At 37.8% G+C, this 19,441-nt stretch overlaps 3 protein-coding genes and 1 pseudogene across 3 annotated transcripts; 3 read left to right on the top strand and 1 right to left on the bottom strand.

Moving 5' to 3' along the window:
* Window positions 1-169: 169 nt before the first annotated feature.
* On the top strand, window positions 170-339 carry LOC143533737 (U2 spliceosomal RNA; annotated as a pseudogene).
* A 1,206-nt stretch (window positions 340-1,545) lies between these two features.
* LOC143533721 (uncharacterized) lies at window positions 1,546-4,084 on the top strand. Its single transcript, XM_077028405.1, has 6 exons — window positions 1,546-1,644; window positions 2,833-2,931; window positions 3,036-3,246; window positions 3,363-3,454; window positions 3,535-3,642; window positions 3,923-4,084. Exons 1-6 carry the CDS (start codon window positions 1,546-1,548, stop codon window positions 4,082-4,084), a joined length of 771 nt encoding a protein of 256 aa, XP_076884520.1.
* A 5,276-nt stretch (window positions 4,085-9,360) lies between these two features.
* LOC143533736 (uncharacterized) lies at window positions 9,361-11,641 on the top strand. Its single transcript, XM_077028416.1, has 6 exons — window positions 9,361-9,434; window positions 9,511-9,545; window positions 10,295-10,450; window positions 10,661-10,711; window positions 11,216-11,280; window positions 11,384-11,641. The coding sequence occupies exons 1-6, from the start codon at window positions 9,361-9,363 to the stop codon at window positions 11,468-11,470; spliced, it is 468 nt and encodes a 155-aa protein (XP_076884531.1). The 3' UTR covers window positions 11,471-11,641.
* A 94-nt stretch (window positions 11,642-11,735) lies between these two features.
* LOC143533735 (uncharacterized) lies at window positions 11,736-13,658 on the bottom strand. The gene is made up of 5 exons (XM_077028415.1): window positions 13,563-13,658; window positions 13,336-13,405; window positions 12,978-13,192; window positions 12,104-12,176; window positions 11,736-12,033 (listed from the first exon to the last, which is right to left on the bottom strand). The coding sequence occupies exons 1-5, from the start codon at window positions 13,656-13,658 to the stop codon at window positions 11,879-11,881; spliced, it is 609 nt and encodes a 202-aa protein (XP_076884530.1). The 3' UTR covers window positions 11,736-11,878.
* Between the last annotated feature and the right edge of the window lie 5,783 nt (window positions 13,659-19,441).

The following is a 19,441-nucleotide window of genomic DNA, read 5'->3' as shown; positions in this document are numbered from 1 at the left end:
GTAGAGACATTAATCTGCATCACTTAATGATTTTTAAAGGTTTGTTTTAGTTTATATTAAATCTTGATAACCAAAAACCTTTGGGAAAACATAGCCCACATCAGCTGAGTGAAGTAAAAAATGATGAAGGGTCTGCCTGTATAACCAACTGCCCAAGTATTGGTTAGGCATACCTTCCTCGGCCTTTTGGCTAAGATCAAGTATAGTATCTATTCTTATTAGTTTAATATTTGATATTAACCTTATTTTTATGAGGATAGACTCATCACAATGGCTTGCTATTGGGTCTTTGAGCGTTGCCTTGGTGTTGCACTATTGCCTTGGCCTGGCACACCGCTCCAAATCGTAGTGATAACTTGTCGATTAATTATTTGAACTTTTTGAATTGCAGTTGAGGCAAAGGAAGTATCAGAGCAAAGGGTTGCTGACAAGGCTTGAAACAGAGCCGCTGCTTCTAGAAGTAACCAACAAAAAGACGATAATGACCTTAAGATTGAAGGAGAATCTGAGGCAACACGAAGGGCGAGGCGGTATGTGAATTTGGGTCGATCGTGTCAAAACTCTTTCAAATTCCAGAGTTTGTATTGAATTTGGGTCGATGTGGTTGTCAGCTTGTTTCATCGACAGATTTGATCATGGGTGCGAGGCTAGAATATTTAGTTCTAGTTTTGATTATAATCATGAGTCTTAATGAAATGATAACAAGATGCATGGAATAAGTTTACCCTCCAGGATTTGATTAAAAGTCATCACATGTGGCTGCACTGCAAATCATAAGTCAAGCTTCTTTAAATGAGCTCAAATGACAAAAGTTGATTTTAGCACCATGGGATGAGAAAATGGTAACTAGCCTAAATTTATTATATTCTTGTATACACGATTAAAAGTTTTTATTCAAATCTAGTAACAACACAAAATTAAAAAGAAAAATTATAAATTTCAAGCATAACTGTAAGCATGAAGCTAAATGCTAACAGCATATAAATAGTTTTCTTATGCTTGTTGGATTTTGATAATCCTAACTAAATGTTCAAATGAGTTTATTTCCATTGGTGTTTTCAAATTTTTAAAAAATCTACTCTAAATGGTCATCCGTTAGAATAATCTTAACGGTGCTAAGCTTTTTTGAATTTCAAACTGATATTTTAGGGCATTTGATAGAAAGAATGATACGAGTTGATTGATGTAAAACATAACTCAAAGCGATGATTCAAGCGACTTGATTAGTGCTTAAGTTCAGTTTAGGTGTTTGAACTTCCGATTAACAAAAACATATGAATATTTTCTTATCTTGTCAACAATATTTAATAATAAACTTAATGATTAATAATTCAACGATGTTTTAAAAATAGAAAAAGGAAATAATAATAATAATAATAATATAAAACAATGTCAGAGGACTAAAGTGGCAGATGACAAATAGTTAAAGGGTTTACCCGTACAAACTCGATACAAATAAACGGGTCAACTAACCCACGATTAATCGGATCTACATTATTTATAGCGCGGTCAGTCTTCAGAAATTAGCAATAACTGACGTCAGCAATGGCGGCCGGAGAAGAAGACGATAAGAAGTCTTCAACGCGGCGATCCTCAATTAAATCTCATATCTCGTTCAACAATCATCAGAAATGGAAAGACAAGGTTTCATTTCATTTCATCATCTCTGTTTGTTTATGATCATTTAATTAGGTCAATATTCTTCGTTTCGTTTCAATTTGTTTTGGGTTTCTGAATATATGTTTCATTGACTATTAACTCTAGTCCTAGGCTTGAATAATTTCTCACACGGACCTGTACCTGTTTATATTCTTTATTTTTAAATAAGTGTGAAATTAATTAAGTACTTGGATTATTTTTAGCTTTTCTTTCACTATGCATATGTGATATTTATTGTGTCCCTAAATAGGTTCATGTTCGTCTTTGGAAAATATGACATGATTAGTTATCGTTTATCATGTCTATTATGCCAGCCCTAGGCTTCAATGAACACATTGTAGCTGATTAGTCACTAAATCACACAATTTTGTTATTTTTTGAGGTATGATAGAAAAAAAAACAGATTTTTTTTTTATTAATTGAATTAGGAAAAGTGCGAGTTTGACATAAGATGAACACCAATTGATATGTGCAAAGTTTGTTGGTCACAAAGCTTCTGCTTTCGGAACAATGATTATATACCATGAAAAATAGTAATGTGAGCAGTTGCTTATTTGATCTCAAGTTTCAAAGGTGGACCTGTTATTTGGAAAAAATATAGAATCTTCTAGGTTACTGAAGTGTATATAGTAGGCCTGTAAACGAACCAAATGTTTACAAACTGTTAGCCGGAAGTTCGTTTATTTAATAAACAAATGAACATGAACAATATGTTTTTGTTTGTCTAATTAAACGAACGAACATTAGCACACGTTTTCTTCGTTCATTTATGTTCGTTTAAATTTTAATAAATACATTAGTAGTTTGTGTTTGTTCGTTTATTTGAATGAACCATGTAAATTTTAAACCACTAATATGGATGTGTTTTTGGATGAATTGTGTTGTACGAGGCTTGTTCTTTTGTATTCATTAATGCTAACTTATGTTCGTTTGTGTTTGGTCAATTGTGTTCATGTGTGTTAGTTCAAGTTTGTTTGTTTATGTTCGTTCGTGAACTGTTCGTTTGGGTTTTAAACGGTCAAACATGAACGAACACAAACATGCAATGAATAAACATGAACAAAAAATGTTTTAGATTATATGTTTGTGTTTGTTTAAAGTCGAATGAACGAACACGAACATGCCCTCGTTCTTGTTCGTTTACCGGCCTAAGTATATTATCTTTTGTTGTAGCTAAGGGAAAACTGTTACAACAGACTTCAAGCCGACAGGAATCGCCTTTTGTGGAAAGTGAGGTTACCTGATTCAAGGGACCACTCTTCTAAACACAAGGTTTGCCTTCTCATTTATGTGTGTGTAATGTTCTTGTTATTTGTTGTCCTCATGTACTGATATGCAGTTTCATATTGCTGTTATAATTAAAGCTTTCATTGCAGGAGTTAATTAAATCAACATTCCAAGACATTGTATCTGATGAACTAAGAAAAATAAAAGAGACACCAATGAAAAGCTGTTCGGAGACTAGTGATGACATGTTATGGGAATATGATGGTCTTCATGTAGCATATCAAGGTGACTGTGAAGAAATATTGTTGGAAATGCAAAAGATTTTTTATGAGGATCTTAAAACTGAACAAATTGAAAAAGGTAAAGTTTGATTGAGTATAAAATGTGGATCCTTTTTTTTTCCTGTTACTAATATGAGATTATTTTATTATATTCTTTGGATATTACAGCTTTGTGTTTATTTCCCATACTTGCAGAAGCAAATAGCTTTATTAAATTATGGGATGATGAGGAAGATGAATACCTAGCTCGTGCAGTTTTTGAGAATATGCAGCTGAATGATGAAAAGGTTTGGCCATCATATAATTTTTTATTTCTAAAATTTTAAGCATAGATAAAACAAAGTATATGTCTATTTGTTGGCAATAGGCGGGAAACGAGGTGTGGTGTCCCATATGCAAGCAAGGAGTGCTGCAACAAAACCATCATCTTATCTTTTGTTCACTTTGTGAGCTTAAACTCAACAGAGACGACGAGGTCCTAACAACTTAATCTTTACGTTCACAATTTAGTAGCTGATTATATATAGGGATGCCAAAATGGGTCGGTTGGGTAACAGGTCAGAATGGGTTTGTGTCAAAACGAGCTGATTTAACTCTTTCTTGTATGGGTCAAAGCTGATCATAGTACTTAATGTGTTTTAACGATCACTGATATGTTTCGAGATTTTCGTAGGTTTTGTTTCATTTGACCACCTAGAGTATTACTTTGCATAATTCATGTTTTGTTTTAGCGATTCGTTGTGACTGGTGATTAGGTGACTCTGGAGTTTCTTATGGACCGATTAGGTGAGGCTCATGGACAACATTTTGATAAGGGGTGCAGATTGAGGCCAAAGTTCTGTATCCGGTCTAAATTTGGTATTACTGCCCTGTACATGGAGTGTCAAGATTGTAATACTTTTGAGATTGTAATTTAGCATGTTTTGACTTTGTATTTCCTTGCCAAATATGGTCTTTTACAAACCAACCAAGTTTCAATAATTAGTCAATTGGTTTTGTATTTCCTTTTTTTTTTTCTTAATATTAATTTATAGAGGGAGAAGGAGGGGGGGGGGGGGGGGGGGGTAGGTTTAATAGGCAACCACAAAAGAAAAAAAATGGGTACCGGAAACCAGTTTTTGCATATAAACACATAGATAGTGTTATAAAAAACTCATTTGTGAAAAAAAAAAAGTTACTTAAAAAAAACTGTTTTATTTATGTGATTTTTAACTTTTTTTTATTTTTAAAGTTTTTTCTTTCAGTAAAACGGATGGAATATGTTACGAGATAAATTTTGATCGATAACCGTCTCCTCTATTCACATGATATATATATATTTGTTTAAGATAATGAATCAATAACAAATACAAATCATATGGAAATAATATTGGCTAAAATAATGAATCAATAACAAAATATGGAAATAATATTGGCTAAAAAATTTTTTAGCCAATATTATTTCCTTATGATTTGTATTTGTTATTGATTCATTACCTTCAACTTAGATCGTAAACAAATATCTATATAATATATATAAACGAAAACCCTAAAATCCTATGTGTCGTGATGTGGTCGCTCTCCCTTTTTATGGAAGCCACCAGATTGCTTGATTATTAAATAGAGGTCTCTCATTAATCTAACCCAAATTCATGGGTATGGGTCTTATCAAACCAGATAGCTTTTAAACGGGTTATAACATCTCATTAAATTAAAAATTAATCTTACCAATTATTTGATATGAAAATCCTATAAAATAGGGATATATTAAAATTTAATATCCAATTAAAAACAAAAAGATATTATTTATAATTAATAAACAATTTTATAATAAAAAACATAAACGGGTCATGGGTCACAAAATCCAGATAGCTTTTAAACGGGTTATAACATATCATTTATTTATGAAACTCTTTTATCATCAAACCCTAAGTATATTATTAACTTTTTTACAGTAAAGAAAATTAAAATCCAAAAAATAAATATTAAAAAACGAAAAATGTAAAACAACCATTCTCTCAAGCCATCAGATTGCTTTATTTGTAAATGAAGGTTTCTCACGCATTTGACCTGAACTCACAGGTAAATGTCTCACCAAACGTAGATAGCTCTTAAACGAATTATATCTCATTATATTAAAAATTAATTCATAAAATATTTGATATGAAAATCTTATAAAATAGGGATATACTAAAAATTAATATCCTATTTTATTTAAAAAAAAGATATTATTTATAATTAAGAAACAATTTTATAATAAAGAAAATAACGGGTAATAGGTATCACCAAACCCAGATAACTTTTAAATCGGATTATAACATATAATTTATTTGTGAAACCATTTTATCATCAAACCTTAAGTATATTATTATTAACTTTCTTACAATAAATAAAATTAAAATCCAAATATACATATATAAATATTAAAAACGAATAATGTAAAATAACCCCTCTAATACGGGGGATAAAATCTAGTATATATACATAAGGAGATGGTTATCGATCAAAATTTATCTCTTAACATATTACTTCTCTTGGCAACTATCTGTTACACAATCGTTCCCACCACCATAATACATCTTCCTCATCTTCACCATTCTATTAGCCATGGATTACAAACTACATCCCACTGTGACGGTAACCAACATCAAAAACTTAATCTCCATCACTTTGGAGATGGAATCAGGCAAATACACGACTTGGTCGGAACTCTTTACCATCCATTGCAATGCATATCTTGTCTATGATCATCTCACCAATACTATGCCACTGGTTCCGACAACATCCTCCAGCAAAGATGCCCCCCCCCCCCCAATACGATTCCACCACCACCTTCTGCCAATTCATGGCAACACATCATTCCATAGTTCTACAATGGATCTATGGAACGATTTCTATGGATCTCTTGAGCACAATTTTGAAGAAAAATACAACGACTTACGCCACATGGAGAGCACTTGACGATACATTTACTAACAATAAAGCCTCTCGGCACACATGGCGGGCCATGTGGCGACACTGGAGATTGATGAGTCTTCACGCTACATGATGGCCCTTCAGAAAGGCCATCGCAATACGTGACGAACTCTAGAATTCGAAGATAAAAGGAGATTCACGTCACATCTCACTTTATACACAAACACACACATTTTACACACACAATACCTCGGTTTAGTTCCACGAGTCCCGACTTCTCGACTTCCAAAGTTCCAACGATTTAAGCCCTAATACGCGACGTAAAGTAGAAGTGTTGCTCATTCAAGCTTATTATTTTTAGCTTAGTCCATAGTCGGGGGTATAGTCCGAACCTTGATCACATTTAAGCATAATATAGCTTTTCATATATAGAGGTTATAGTCAAAATAATGTTTCTTTGTGGTTAAGAAACCTAGAATTTTATATACAAGGGGTATAGTTAAATTAACGTTTCTTATTGAAGAAGAAACTCGGTATAGATATTTCTTCATGAAGAAGAAACGTAACATATAATTGGTAAATAAACAAAGTGACTAAAGGTCCATATGTTTTTATACTAACAAATGATTATCAAGGTTTAAAGCTATACAAAGTAGACTAAAGGTCTAAAGCTAAATCGTTGATCTAGATATTTATACAATGGCTATTCTCGTACTATAGGGCGGAGGTAACAATCAGAAGCAGAAATCAGTAACAAAAACTGATCATAACCAGAAAGGTGAATACACTCTAAACTTTACAAACTCTTTAAAAGTAAGAATGTTTGCACAGGATCTATGAATCCTTAAAACCTTCTGTTACAATAATTAGAAACGGACACTTTGATTAAAAGTATACATGCGTCTGGATCCATTCATGCATGGTGACTCAAGATTCCCTGTGGCCATGCAAATCATCAACATGCCTCTGGAAGCCTATTGGGTCGTTTAGAGAAATGATTTTGTGTATATGTTTTAATTGTATACTAGGATAGAGCCCTTGTGATACACGGGTAATTAAAAACAACAAAAAACTTAAATTTAGTAATATACATGATAACATACGTTATAGATTCATAAACAAAATTTTACAATTCACAAATCTCTAAAAGCCTTTTTGAATACAACATTGGATGTTAACTTAATTGTTTAATGATTTTCTAGTATTAATTATAAGTGAATTAACAATATATCATTTATAAGTCAAGAAATCCAACACACTACTTAAGTAGAGTTGGTAAGCATCTTTAGTTTGAAATATGAGGTATTGGGTTCGAGACTTGTATCACACAATAATTTATTTTTCCAAATTTTACAAAATGTTATCTTCATATGAAGATGGTTGTATTTGAAGAGAAACCGGGTCATGGGTTATAACATAACTAAACGGGTTCATGTTCCATATTTTGTTTAGAAGAAGAGATGATAAAATAGGAAACTGCTCATATGACATCTATGTGGCATCCTACATGGAAGCTCTAGAATGATGCCATGTGGAAAAATCATGTTGCTTTAATATATAGTTAGATTAGATTAGATTAGATGTAGTTAAGGTAATTTTATCCCAATTGAGTTAGGTGTCTTATGAGTTGTCACAAAGGTATTGTTGTTGATTTCACAATGGTATTGAAAAAGATTTTACAAAAGAGACGACATCATTCACCGGCTATGTGCTGACGTATCCCCCCCCCCCCCCCTCATATTTCAGGGAATCAGTAAGGTTAGAACAAACATGAAGATTGGATTAGAAGATTGGAGATATAGTCATTAGATGATATCTAATGGCTCAGGTACTTTAAATTCAGAATGTTATAAAGAATCTTATTTTCAAAAGACATGTATTTGAATTATCAAACATGTATTCCATCCCGAGTTTTCAATATAATAATATTTTATTCAAAGATTTCCACTAAAAGAACGTAACTTTGATATGTTTACAAAACAAGTACCGACTAATGGGGCACACGCCTAGGCCCTAATTCGGGGTGTGACATTCTAATTTCGAGAAAGTTTGATTCAATTGCTCCAATGTTTGATACAGACTAGCCATTGTTCAATTGCGTGATGGATTGACGAGATTGAAAATTGAGTGAATCATGGAAAGGAATTAGGTAATTTAATGTTCGTGGTTTGTGAATTAGGGTTTGAACATTGTGAATGAACTGGAACAAAACTTAAAGGAATTGAATGAATTTGAGGAAGAGCTGATCGTAAGGTTAAATTGAACGAATTAGGGTTTGAATTACGAGCTTCCGAGGGTCGGAGAGGTCTGATAACACTTGTTACATACAAATTGGTAATCAAAACGTATGATCGATTAGGAGAAAGAACACAAAAAGAAGAAGTTAACTCTCAAATCATCAATAATATTCTCATTCACTACTCATTATTTATGTACAATTGACTACCTACCTCACAACCACTATATTATATACTATTATTACAATTACCCCCCTCTACTATTTACTACCAAACACCAAACAAACAGCCTTTATTCATGTTTATTCTTAGTTCAAGTCCCATAAACATCAAACCCAAAGCAATGGCCTTTACTTTTATATTTAAGTAATAATTGGATCATATATTTTGATTAATTCCGAATTTATTATCTGGGTTTAGTTTTGGTACCATAACAAATCTATTCGATATGAAAATGGAATATAGCTCAAAAGAGGAAAAAAAAATAAACGAAATTGTCTATTTATCCCTGACTTAACGGACAAAATAGACGTGGTTAAAAAAAGTACAAAATGTTATGTTTTTGAAATGTCATGTGCTCAATTGCAATGAATTAAACAACGGTACTAAATTTACGTATTTGAACAAACCACATGTATGAAAATAACACTTAATACTATGTTTTCTTTTGTATTGTAAGCTCTGCAATTTCTACTACTATTTTGTACGTTACTAGTTTATCTTTTAGGTTTTGTGCCGGTGCCGTAACTATCTTGTTCCTTTAATCATAAGATGTACAATTTACTTTTTGTAGAGTTAGTGTCACTGAAGTAACCGTAAACATAACGAAGTTATCCGATATTAACGAATGCAAACAACCAAACATCATCACGCGCCATAAAGAGCGTGGATCAGCCACCACTGTTAAGAACCCTAATTCCCAAATCACTGTGTATGAGTTGTTTTTCGCTGTATGTAGTTAAGTTAAACTGAGAATCATAAATTCATTTCCTTTTGACATATATATATATATATATATATATATATATCGGCAGTGGTGGTGGTGGGGATTTATTATAAAAATGCTGGAAAACCCCCCTGCGGATTCAACATCATCTACGGCCACCGTCAAACGCTATGCTCCTCCTAATCAAAGGTATCTTATTCTCTTCCTTTACATCCATTCATTTGACCGCTTTTTAACAGAACTAATTAATTAATTATGCATGTAGGAATCGGAATCTTGGAAGGAGGAAATCTGGAGGAGGTAAGTAAACCTGTTCTCTTTAAAGAAGCTCAAGAATTTAGTTGTACCACTACAGATTTTGCTTAATTAGGGTTTCGAATGTCTCATTTTGCTTAATGTTAGCGTTCTTTTGATTATTGTGTCGGTTCGGGGGCGAATAGGATGAAATTGTGGTTTGTTGCTCAAATTGATCATTGTGTCGTGATTTGAGCTTTATTTTTTTACCTTAGAAGCTCAAGGATTCGAAGAACTGGTCATTTTGTAATAGAGATAACCCCAGATATATATGATAATAATTAATGATGATTAGGGTTTTCAGATTTTAGTTTGGAGCTGGTTCGGAATCATTTTTTTGAAACAAAAATTGGGCAAGAATAATGAATTTGTGATTAAACTTTTTTTTGTTACTTAATAATTATATGATTCTTATACAATTGGGCTAAAATATTTGGGTTACACTGCATACATAAATTATTATGAATAACATAAAATCAAAAGTAAAAAATATGAGAATGTATTAGATCGGTTTGGTTTTTTCGGTTTTAGTTACACGCAAAATCGAACCGAAGTTCGTTTTTTATGAAAACATAAAACTAAACCGCCTATTAACTTTTAAATTTGAAAAGTGGTGTTGTTTTTGCTATCAAGTTATTTCAGATAAACATAGTACAAAGATTCAGAATTAATTAATACAGTGGCAAAAGCTTTTTTGAAGGGTGATATGGTAAAAAAGATTGTATCTTGATAAGGTGATTTGTCTGTATTTGCAGATAGATTGGATCGAGCAGGTAGTTATGGGAATGAAGGAGAGAAGAATCAAGCTGCTGGTTTAAGAAATGCTCCTATAGTGGATCATGCAGATCCACCGCGGTTGATTGGCTTGCAAGGATGCTGTAACAGTGAAGCTTATCAACTTCTGAACAATCGTATGTATTTAATTACTCGTCTGCCATGAAAATTGTAGCATTTGTTCAGTAGATTTTCAGTTTATATAATTTCAAACAGGTAGATGATATTGATATAATTTTCTCTAGTCATATTGAAGGGTATTTTAGTATTTAGACAATTAGGTAAGACAATTTTTGTATGTTTACTGAGTATTAAGTAGTAATGTTGCTGTATGTTATATAACACAGGTTGGGCAGCTGCTATGAATGCATATGAAAGTCCCTCAACTGATTTATCTGGTGAGTGAGAAAAGTCTATATATTGATAGACAATTTTTGCCTTTTGTTATCGCTATATAACATTAAAATGTTCTGGTTTAAATCTGAATCTGCAATTTTTAGCCTTTTGTTATCACTATGTAACATTAAAATCATGCCATCCTCGAGATTGTAAGATTTAGGATGACACCACGAGTTCTGAACCATTACTTTTGAATAGATTGATCTGGATTTTGTCATACTTTTTTCGGATTAAGTGATCAAATAGCTGCAATGGAAACGAGTTATGTGGGCTCAAATCAAAGGTTTAAAAGTCACCTAAAGTGTAATTCTTATGCTAAAAAGGTTGACGTTCATTGCAATAAGATAACTTTTGTAATCGCACCCTATTATGCATAAAAAGTTGGATGAAACATGTTTTAGGTCAACCCAACCCGTATATACAAAAAGTTACCCGTTTTGACCCGAATGACAAAAAAGTACAAACTGATAGATATTGTTCTTCCTTTTTTTGGTATTTTACAGAGCGGCCCGTTATGTATTCAGGAAGCAGTGCATCAGCATGGGGGCAATTTAGACTTCCTCACCAGGTTAACTTTTTCAGTACTGTTCACATTGGGACCAGACCGCTTTTTTAGATTGTTTTGTTTATTCGACTCTCTAAAACAATTACTTGTTTTGAAACGGTTTCAGATGATAGGTGGAGCACCTTTGGGGCCTCAAATGGATTTCATAAGTGAACTCAGACAAGCACTGCACAACTCAAATGCCCAATTCTAACAAACAATTATCGAGTTTGAGCTTCCGTTCTGTCTCTCCTATTGTTCAGGACATGTTAATCACTACTACTGTTGTATGTGTTCTTAACTTAAATTTCTGCTGTATTTTATGTCAAGGATTATTTGCTGTTTGTGCTTAAATTTGATAATTCTTTATTTTATACTATTATGTCCGTGTATGACATTTTATAAAGCGAGTTTGAGCCAGGCCAACGCTTAGTCTCAAGCTAATAGCAATACGAGTCTACTGATGATCACTTTCAAAACCTTTATGAACTAATGAAACCAATAAATGCCATTAGATATGTATAAACATTGTGTTTACAGCATCAAGAACCTAAAAAACTAGTACAATGGAAGTGATGCTGTATGATTCCCAAGTTCAAACAGTTTTTTGTTAGAAACATGATCAGTCTTTCCAAACGGGAATTATGCCTTGAGCAGCTAAACGCTTTTCGACCCAGAAGACGAGTAGTTTTGCTGTGACTTTCTTCTCGTCAACAAGAAACGGTTCAACATTGCTTGCGGTTGACCCGTATGACGATAGTGAAAACCCTTTTGGACCTGTTGGTATTGAGATGATTATTGTTTTGTGGTGTTATTGAATTTGTTGATTATAGAGGGAAGAACTCACCAGTTACGGTACCATCTGGGAATAATGCCCAGAATGTATAAGGGATGCCCTTCTTCAAAAATGACCCTTCAAGCTGTACCCAAAGGAGATGCAATATTAGCATTTAGCAATAAGGGTAATGAACCGAACCCGAATCTAATTGGGCCCGTTGGGCCTTTTTAGGTGCTAGCATACAGAATTCGGGCCCATAGTATTATAATAATGAAGTGGGTCGGATAGACAGATACCATTCAAGCAAACTACTTTCATCCACCATCCTCTTGCCAATTTATGGCACTACCCGTTAACATGTCATGACTTGTCACAAAGTTAAACGGGTCGGGTCATAAATGGGTTCTATTCTTTTATGAAATGCACAACACGTGTTTACCAAAACGACATAGTTTTATAAATAATTAAATGGATTTTTAATTATATTAGAGGTGGACCAGAAAACCGGACCCGTTTGACAAAAAAGAAAGGGTTAGGAACTAACCCAAGTCGGCGGTTAGGGATTGGTTTGTATATATCTAAGTCATGAACAAGGTGGAAACCAGTTTGGGCAAAAATGCAAGATGTGCATCTCTACATGATAGGGTTTGATGAGTTGTGTCAATAATCATGTTAAACATGTGGTCTTTGTGTCATTGAACAACTTATACTTAATCGTGTTACATGTATCGTGCTACTGGAATAGGTACATTTGATCGTGTTAAAGTTGTCGTGTTGTGTAACCTGCTTACTAAAAATATCCGATGTTTAATAAAATGAAAGCTACTTGTCTTGTTCGGGCTCAATAGCCGTGTTAAACCTAGAATCCGTTTAACACCACATGGCATATTTTGCAACTCTTTTACAAACTCTACTGAAAACACTCGATGTAAGAACTAATTACCTTATTATCCTTGAAAAACAACTCGAGCTCTTTGATATCTTCTTGCATTTCAAGAATTGATCGTAGGGATGGAATGACATCCTCTTGTATCATCTCGGGCAACGCCTTAACAGGGGCTTTTGCGGGAGGCTTTGGCTTTGCGGGAGCAGCAGTTTCTGGTTTGGCATCAGGGGCAGTAGATTCCCCCTCTTTTTCATTCTTGGTTTCAGCAGCAACTACACTCAAAATGAACCAAAATTTAGAGACCAGGTACATAAGTTTCTACAAAATGAATCATGAGTATTAACAGTTATAAAACTAACAATCCATCAAAAACAAAATGAACCACAAGGGGAGATTTAATTCAGATTGGTTTTACCGGTAGAAGCAGCGGATGATTCTGCATAGCAAACTGCGTTCCGATGCGAAATTACAAATTTAGCTGCAATCTGTTCATAACAACCAAAAAAAAATCAGTTACACAAATAGCAGCAGAATAAAATTTTCACAATGGTAAATAGAGTGGCAAATCCTAACCGAACTGGTTTGAACTTTTGAACCGATTACACAATTACAATTACAATATATAGAGGTAAACCGTCGTACCAGAGGGAGCGAAAAGGAACTCCAATTATGATGATCACGAGAGCAGCATGGAACATTCAAATTGGGAAACGTAATCAGTCCTCCAATGGTTGCCATTTTAATCGAAGGTGATGATACATGCAACTTCATTATCATTATCATTGTTGTATGAAGAAGGTGTTTACTCTGAATCAAATATGCTCGGGCTTGAATTGCAGAGTGAGTTGGGGGTGGGTAAGTTGGTTAATGTCATCCACAAACGGCTTTGGAGGATTTCACACCACTGAATGAACCATGCTCTCTTTCTTTTGTTTGCATATGTATCTAAGTAAAACTATTATTATTATTATTATTATTATTATTATTATTATAGCACGTTTTAGAAGTACCATAAATTTGTATAAATACTTCTACCTCTTGTTTTAAGTGTTATACATAATACACTTATTTAGTCGTCTATTACAATTCTATTCCTATTTAAAAAAATAAAGAAATTCCGATTTGCTGACTTTCTTGACTTGGTCTCATTAAAGAATGTTACAACATACAAGATACGAGTTATACAAAGGATTGTGTAAAGAGTTGGCATACAAAACCCAACCCATATAGGTACTGAAGAAACACTAATCGACCCCGGGCAGATTACGGATAATCTGGGGGTTAAATAGATGTTTCTCACGAGGGGTTAGATCCAGCGAAGATGGTTCTTCTGATAACCTGCAAAACAGACACCGTGAGCTCGTCACTGAGAAGGGGGGGGGGTACCTCCTTGTGACCACCCTTCGGCGTGAGAATCAGACTAGATTGCTCTTGAATATAAGTGTATATTAAGAGAATTACTAGAGCAGATATCAGGTAATATATCAAGATATGAGATATGAGATAAGATGATACCATTCCAAGGTGTTGGAGTATTTATAGCCGAAGGTAGGTTTCCAAGCAGGTACAGCCGGCTGAATAGTGTTCCTGTTCTGCCAACTGTGGGCTACGCACATGCCATGCTGGTGGTTGGTGGGTAGGCAGCGGCTGATAATGACCAGGCCGGCTGTGTACTATTCCCGTTCCACCAACTGTAGGCTATGCACGTCCTCCGACAGGTTGGTGAGTAGGCAGCGGCTAATAGTGACATACAGTACAAGAGCGTGCTGCTCGTCATACTGTTGTCAGTGAGCTGTCGTATCTTTGGTCAGATCTTTTGTCCATACCTCGTCAGGTACAGTACAAAAGATCCTCCAGTATCGTACGGACTGACTCATTTGGGCGGGAGCTTTCCCGGCTTTGTGCGGGAGTGTTCCCGGCTTGCTCACTTCTTCTTCAGGTGACATTACTGAATTATTTAAGAGTTAAGTGCCTTGTGCGTGTAGCCTTGCTGCGCAGGTAGCCTTCCCTGATGGCTTGTATCCGCAGCTGCGGGAACAGGCGGAGTACTTCACCATTGGGAGGCTTTTCCTGCGGGAACCGCTTGCGTACTGCGCGTAAGGACGTCACGTCTCTGAGCATGGTGGGTCCTGCGGGCCCAGTTGGTTTCTGCGCAGACGTCCCTCTTCAAGGGGTTGCGAGTTTAGCCTTTGCGCAGACGTCCCTGTTGAAGGCGAGTCTTGCGGGTTCAACTGCGCAGACGTCCCTCTTTGAGGTGAGTCTTGCGGGTCCAACTGGGCTCTGCTGGGACCTACCTCTTCAAGTCCCCCCAGTCCAATGTTCTTCTCATGAATTGTTAATGAGGTGAACTTTTGGACTTAAGCAAAGGGTTTTGAAAAGGGTTTAGTTTTAAGGTTTTCCATGGGGATTCTTCCCGCGGAAGTCCTAATGTCACGTGCAGAAATTCCCGACTTTCCTGCTTGATCTTTGGGTATGATGCGGGTAGGTCTGTAACCTCCTCGCAAGTCAGGAGCGTTGAGTTCCACTTGTGTAGATTCTCCATGAGGTTTTGGTAGTTTTGAACATAGTGATCAATTATGTTTAAACAACCAATTCCATCTTGGAGCTTCAAACAATCTAGTTCTCGACGTTCCCGCTACGCGGGGATGTTATTCCCGTTTCCGCAAGCATGGCCCGGAATATCCTTCTTGGTTTCAATTCCCTGCGGAGTGCTAGGTATGTGAAGGGTTTCGCCTTGACACTGTACCCGCACTCGTCTTATAGTTACTTTACTTCCAAGGTATTCCTGGCTTCAATTCTCTGCGGGTGCTTAGTATGTGAAGGGTTTTGCCTTGACACTGTACTCGCACCCGTCTTATGGTTACTTGGTTGCCGAGGTATTCTTGGCTTCAATTCCCTGCAGGTGAGTATGTGAAGGGTTTTGCCTTAACACTGTACTCGCACCTGTCTTTTAGTTACTTGGTTGCCAAGGTAAGGGGTATATTCCCGCTTACTTTTGAATCTTTTTGAAATTCGAAGAGTTGGTGAAAGGATAAGAACAGTCCAAACTGTTGAAACGTCGTCCGACGGTTTCTTCTGACAGTGTCAGGACGTGCAGGAAGTTATGGCGACGTGACAGTACATGGTCATTCCAGACGCTTTTTCAGGCGCGTGGGCGCGATTTTTTGGGCGCGTGGGTGCGGATTTTACGGCGCGCGTCCCGTCAACAGCTGTTGCCAGCTTGCTTTTTCCACGTGTCATAGTTTCATTGCACCAGCTCTTTTCTCTCTCCTCCGCATTAAATTCATCGCATTCATTGCGATGAGTATATAAAGGGGGAGAGGGTCCTTTGTAATCCACACTTTCACTTCTATCTTCTCCTTTTAAGCGATTTCCGGCGAATATTCTTTCTGAAATCGTTCTTTACCTCCAAAACATGTCCTCTACTCACGATTTTGAGGCTGCCGCCGAGGAACCTGACGTGTACATCGAGATTCCGACGTCTACGTCTGATAAAGACGATAAGAGCACTGCTGGCGAATGCCAGTGTGCTCTTCCCACCGAGCTTTATCAGTACATCGTCCGGAAGTTCATGCTCGAGCCGTTCGAGCCTGAGTTTCCGGAGCCACACCAGACGGTGTACGATGCCCCCAAGTGCAAAATAGGGGTGTATGCTGCATTCTTCGTTTATGGGAATCTTAGGTTCCCATTGACGAAGTTTGTATACCGTGTCTTGGAGAGGCACGGTGTGCATCTGACGGAGGTACACCCGATGGCGATCGCCAAGATCCGCCACTTTGAGTGGGTGTGCCTCATTCTGGGTGTGGAGCCCCACGTTGATCGGTTGATGACCTTCTACTCCTGGAGGTGCATCCAGGGGTGGTACACCTTGGTCAATCGGATCAAGGGTTTAAAGATCTGCGCTACCGAGCGCAGTCTTCGGTCGTGGAAGCGGGAGTTTTTCTATATCTCCGCTCGCGTCGTCCCCCTTGCGATGACGTTTAAGAATGGGAGAGCACTCCCCGCCCTTCACGCCCCCAACTACCAGGAGGCGGAATGGTTCGCCAAGATCTCCCGGATCCAGACTCCGGTGTACCGCTTTGCGGAGTCCGGGATGGTGATGCTGGGGATGAGCCGGGTGTGGAAGGAGGCGTCACAGATTCCCATCGTCCTTGAATACGGTTTGAACTCTGTCCCTTACGGTATGCTTCATATTATCCGTTAATTTAGGGTTTTTGCTCTAACCGTTTTTTCTTTGTTTACAGAGGGAAACGACTTGCAGTCTCTCCTGCAGCCGCGGGAGAGTGATGGTCCTGCTCGGATGGGTACTCGTGCTCTAGATGAGCACGAGTTGCCCATCCTTGAGGGCGGATCGGTTCATGGAGGTCTACCCGCTAGGCCACGAGATCCTGAGCGCCAGGCGGCCAGGTAAAGAACTTTTTGACCCTCGCCCTCTCAATGCTCAAACCTCTGCGGGAATTCCTCTAATTTTGTCATCTTCTGATGAGGAATCCGCAAATGGTCCTTTCTTGGCGAGGAAGAAGAAGGCTGCCGGCGGGAAGGGGAAGGCGAAGGTTGCCTCCACTGCCGATCCGGTGAATCGGTCTGACTCAGAGACCGAAAGCGAGGAGGCGGCGGGGAACCCAGGTGGTGTTGAGACCACTGCTCCGGAGGCTGAGACGACTGTCACCTCCGAGCAGCCCAGGACGACGACGGTGACCGGTATGAAGAGGCCGGCTCCATCGGGTTCGTCCCCGCCTGTTCGCACCTTTAGGCTCATGAAAACCCGTAAGTATAAACTTCCTTTACTTTTAACTTCATATCTTTCCGCCATTATACTTATATATCTTGTCTTCGTGTAGGCGTGGATGCTACCGCATTCCAGGGCGGAGCGGGGAGGAGCACCTCCGGACCCATGACGGTAGGTTTGGTCAACCTACCGAGGCGATGACCCAGGCGACTGCGCCTGCTTCAGTTGTTGGTTCATTTGCTCACCCGGTTGAGCCAACTGTTCCAACTGTGACGACGTCCCCGCCGGCTGTCAGTGCCATATTCACTGATTCCTTCACCGAGCCGGCGGTGAGTGTTTCTGTGGATTCTTCCACAGCCGCGGCCGCGGTTGTGAGTTCACCTCCGGTGAGTTCACCTCCGCTATGCCTCCTCCGGCGCCGGCGACTACGGCCGGTCCTTCAGGTATGTCCGGGGTTGGGGCGTCAAGCCAATCTCTGCCTCCTTCCCATCTGCCTGACCTCTTGGATGGATATCCGTTGGGTTCGGGTGATGGGTTTGGCGGCTACAGGCCTGTCGTCGACCCTACAGGTGCGTAGGGTTATTTTGGCCTTTTATTATTTATATATATATATATTTTTTTGTTATCATCTTTTCCTAACTGCTTTTTGCTTTTGCAGTGTCGGATTTGTAGGTTCCTGGACGGATCGTACACGGGATATCGCTATCTGCGCAGGTGCGGAATCCCTGCGTAGGTAGTTACGAGCGTAGAATACGTAAAACACGAACACACGATACAAACGAAACCACGTTATATTATAACTCGAACCACGTCTATTACAGACACTTGACACGTGAAATGATCACACACTATCATGAACTCTGAAACAAACTCTCGAAAAACCTACCCCTAAACAGTAACCCGTAGGTTACTTAAATACACGACAACTTCGCCTCAGGCGAAGTTGTCAATAACTTCGCTCGTTGAACAAGTTCGCCTAGGCGAACTTGTCAACAACTTCGCTTGGTTAACAAGTTCGCCTAAGCGAACTTGTCAACAACTTCGCTGTTACACAAACAATTACATAAACAATATTACAGACTCGATTACAGACTTTATACATATGAACTACTGACATCTATGCACCAACAGACTCCCCCTTGGCAGTAGCTTCATATCTTGATCTTTCAGCTCTTGTCTTGTAATCCTGTATCTTCATGCGTGCACTCCTTCTCTAACACACACCGTGACTACTCGCTGATATTTCCTTGCTTTATCCTTCCAAGCAGGAATATAGAATATCTTCTTTTCGTTCAACGCTTGCAAATCAGCTTTCGATAAGTTAACAAGATGCATCGGGTCATACACCCTCAGCACTTCTTGTTCATCTTCGTCTTCCATCACGGCTTCAGCAGTCTGGCAATCAACGTACCACCATTTTAGATTCTTCAACACATCTTGAGGCATATTCTTCATTGGAACCTCCTTGATGCATCGGATCGGCTTGTACTTCATCACCATCCATGGCTTGCCATCTGCTCTCAATCCCCTCTCTGTATCCTCCACGAGCTTTCCCTTCTGTGGCGTTAATAGTTCAAACTTCTTTTCTTTTACGCCTTCTTTCCACACAATCTTCTCAATCATTCTTGCCATATTGTTGTCACTTCTGTTTATCAGGCCCAATCTGCCCAAATCTTTCACCTCGCATTCCGGCAACGTGTTGAAAGATCTCAACATTCTCTTGAAGTATTGAATGCCATCATAACGTTTTACCACAAATAACTTGATCTGTTCATCATAAATCCAACAGATG

The sequence above is a fragment of the Bidens hawaiensis genome, unplaced genomic scaffold (genome assembly GCF_021521415.1).
Source record: "Bidens hawaiensis isolate Kalapana, Puna unplaced genomic scaffold, B.hawaiensis_p1.1 tig00009843_1, whole genome shotgun sequence".
Taxonomy (NCBI): domain Eukaryota; kingdom Viridiplantae; phylum Streptophyta; class Magnoliopsida; order Asterales; family Asteraceae; genus Bidens; species Bidens hawaiensis.
Note: the sequence above shows the minus strand (reverse complement) of the source record. Positions and strands in the feature narration are given on the sequence as shown.

Coding starts and splice junctions, on each gene's coding strand:
- LOC143533736 (XM_077028416.1), top strand. CDS start 9,361: ATGCTGGAAAACCCCCCTGCGGATTCAACATCATCTACGGCCACCGTC. Junction 9,435..9,510: donor TATGCTCCTCCTAATCAAAG/GTATCTTATTCT, acceptor TTATGCATGTAG/GAATCGGAATCTTGGAAGGA. Junction 10,451..10,660: donor TTATCAACTTCTGAACAATC/GTATGTATTTAA, acceptor TATATAACACAG/GTTGGGCAGCTGCTATGAAT.
- LOC143533735 (XM_077028415.1), bottom strand. CDS start 13,658: ATGGCAACCATTGGAGGACTGATTACGTTTCCCAATTTGAATGTTCCA. Junction 12,177..12,977: donor TGTTTTTCAAGGATAATAAG/GTAATTAGTTCT, acceptor CTTTGGGTACAG/CTTGAAGGGTCATTTTTGAA. Junction 12,034..12,103: donor CCCAGATGGTACCGTAACTG/GTGAGTTCTTCC, acceptor CAATACCAACAG/GTCCAAAAGGGTTTTCACTA.
- LOC143533721 (XM_077028405.1), top strand. CDS start 1,546: ATGGCGGCCGGAGAAGAAGACGATAAGAAGTCTTCAACGCGGCGATCC. Junction 1,645..2,832: donor ATCAGAAATGGAAAGACAAG/GTTTCATTTCAT, acceptor CTTTTGTTGTAG/CTAAGGGAAAACTGTTACAA. Junction 3,247..3,362: donor AACTGAACAAATTGAAAAAG/GTAAAGTTTGAT, acceptor CCATACTTGCAG/AAGCAAATAGCTTTATTAAA.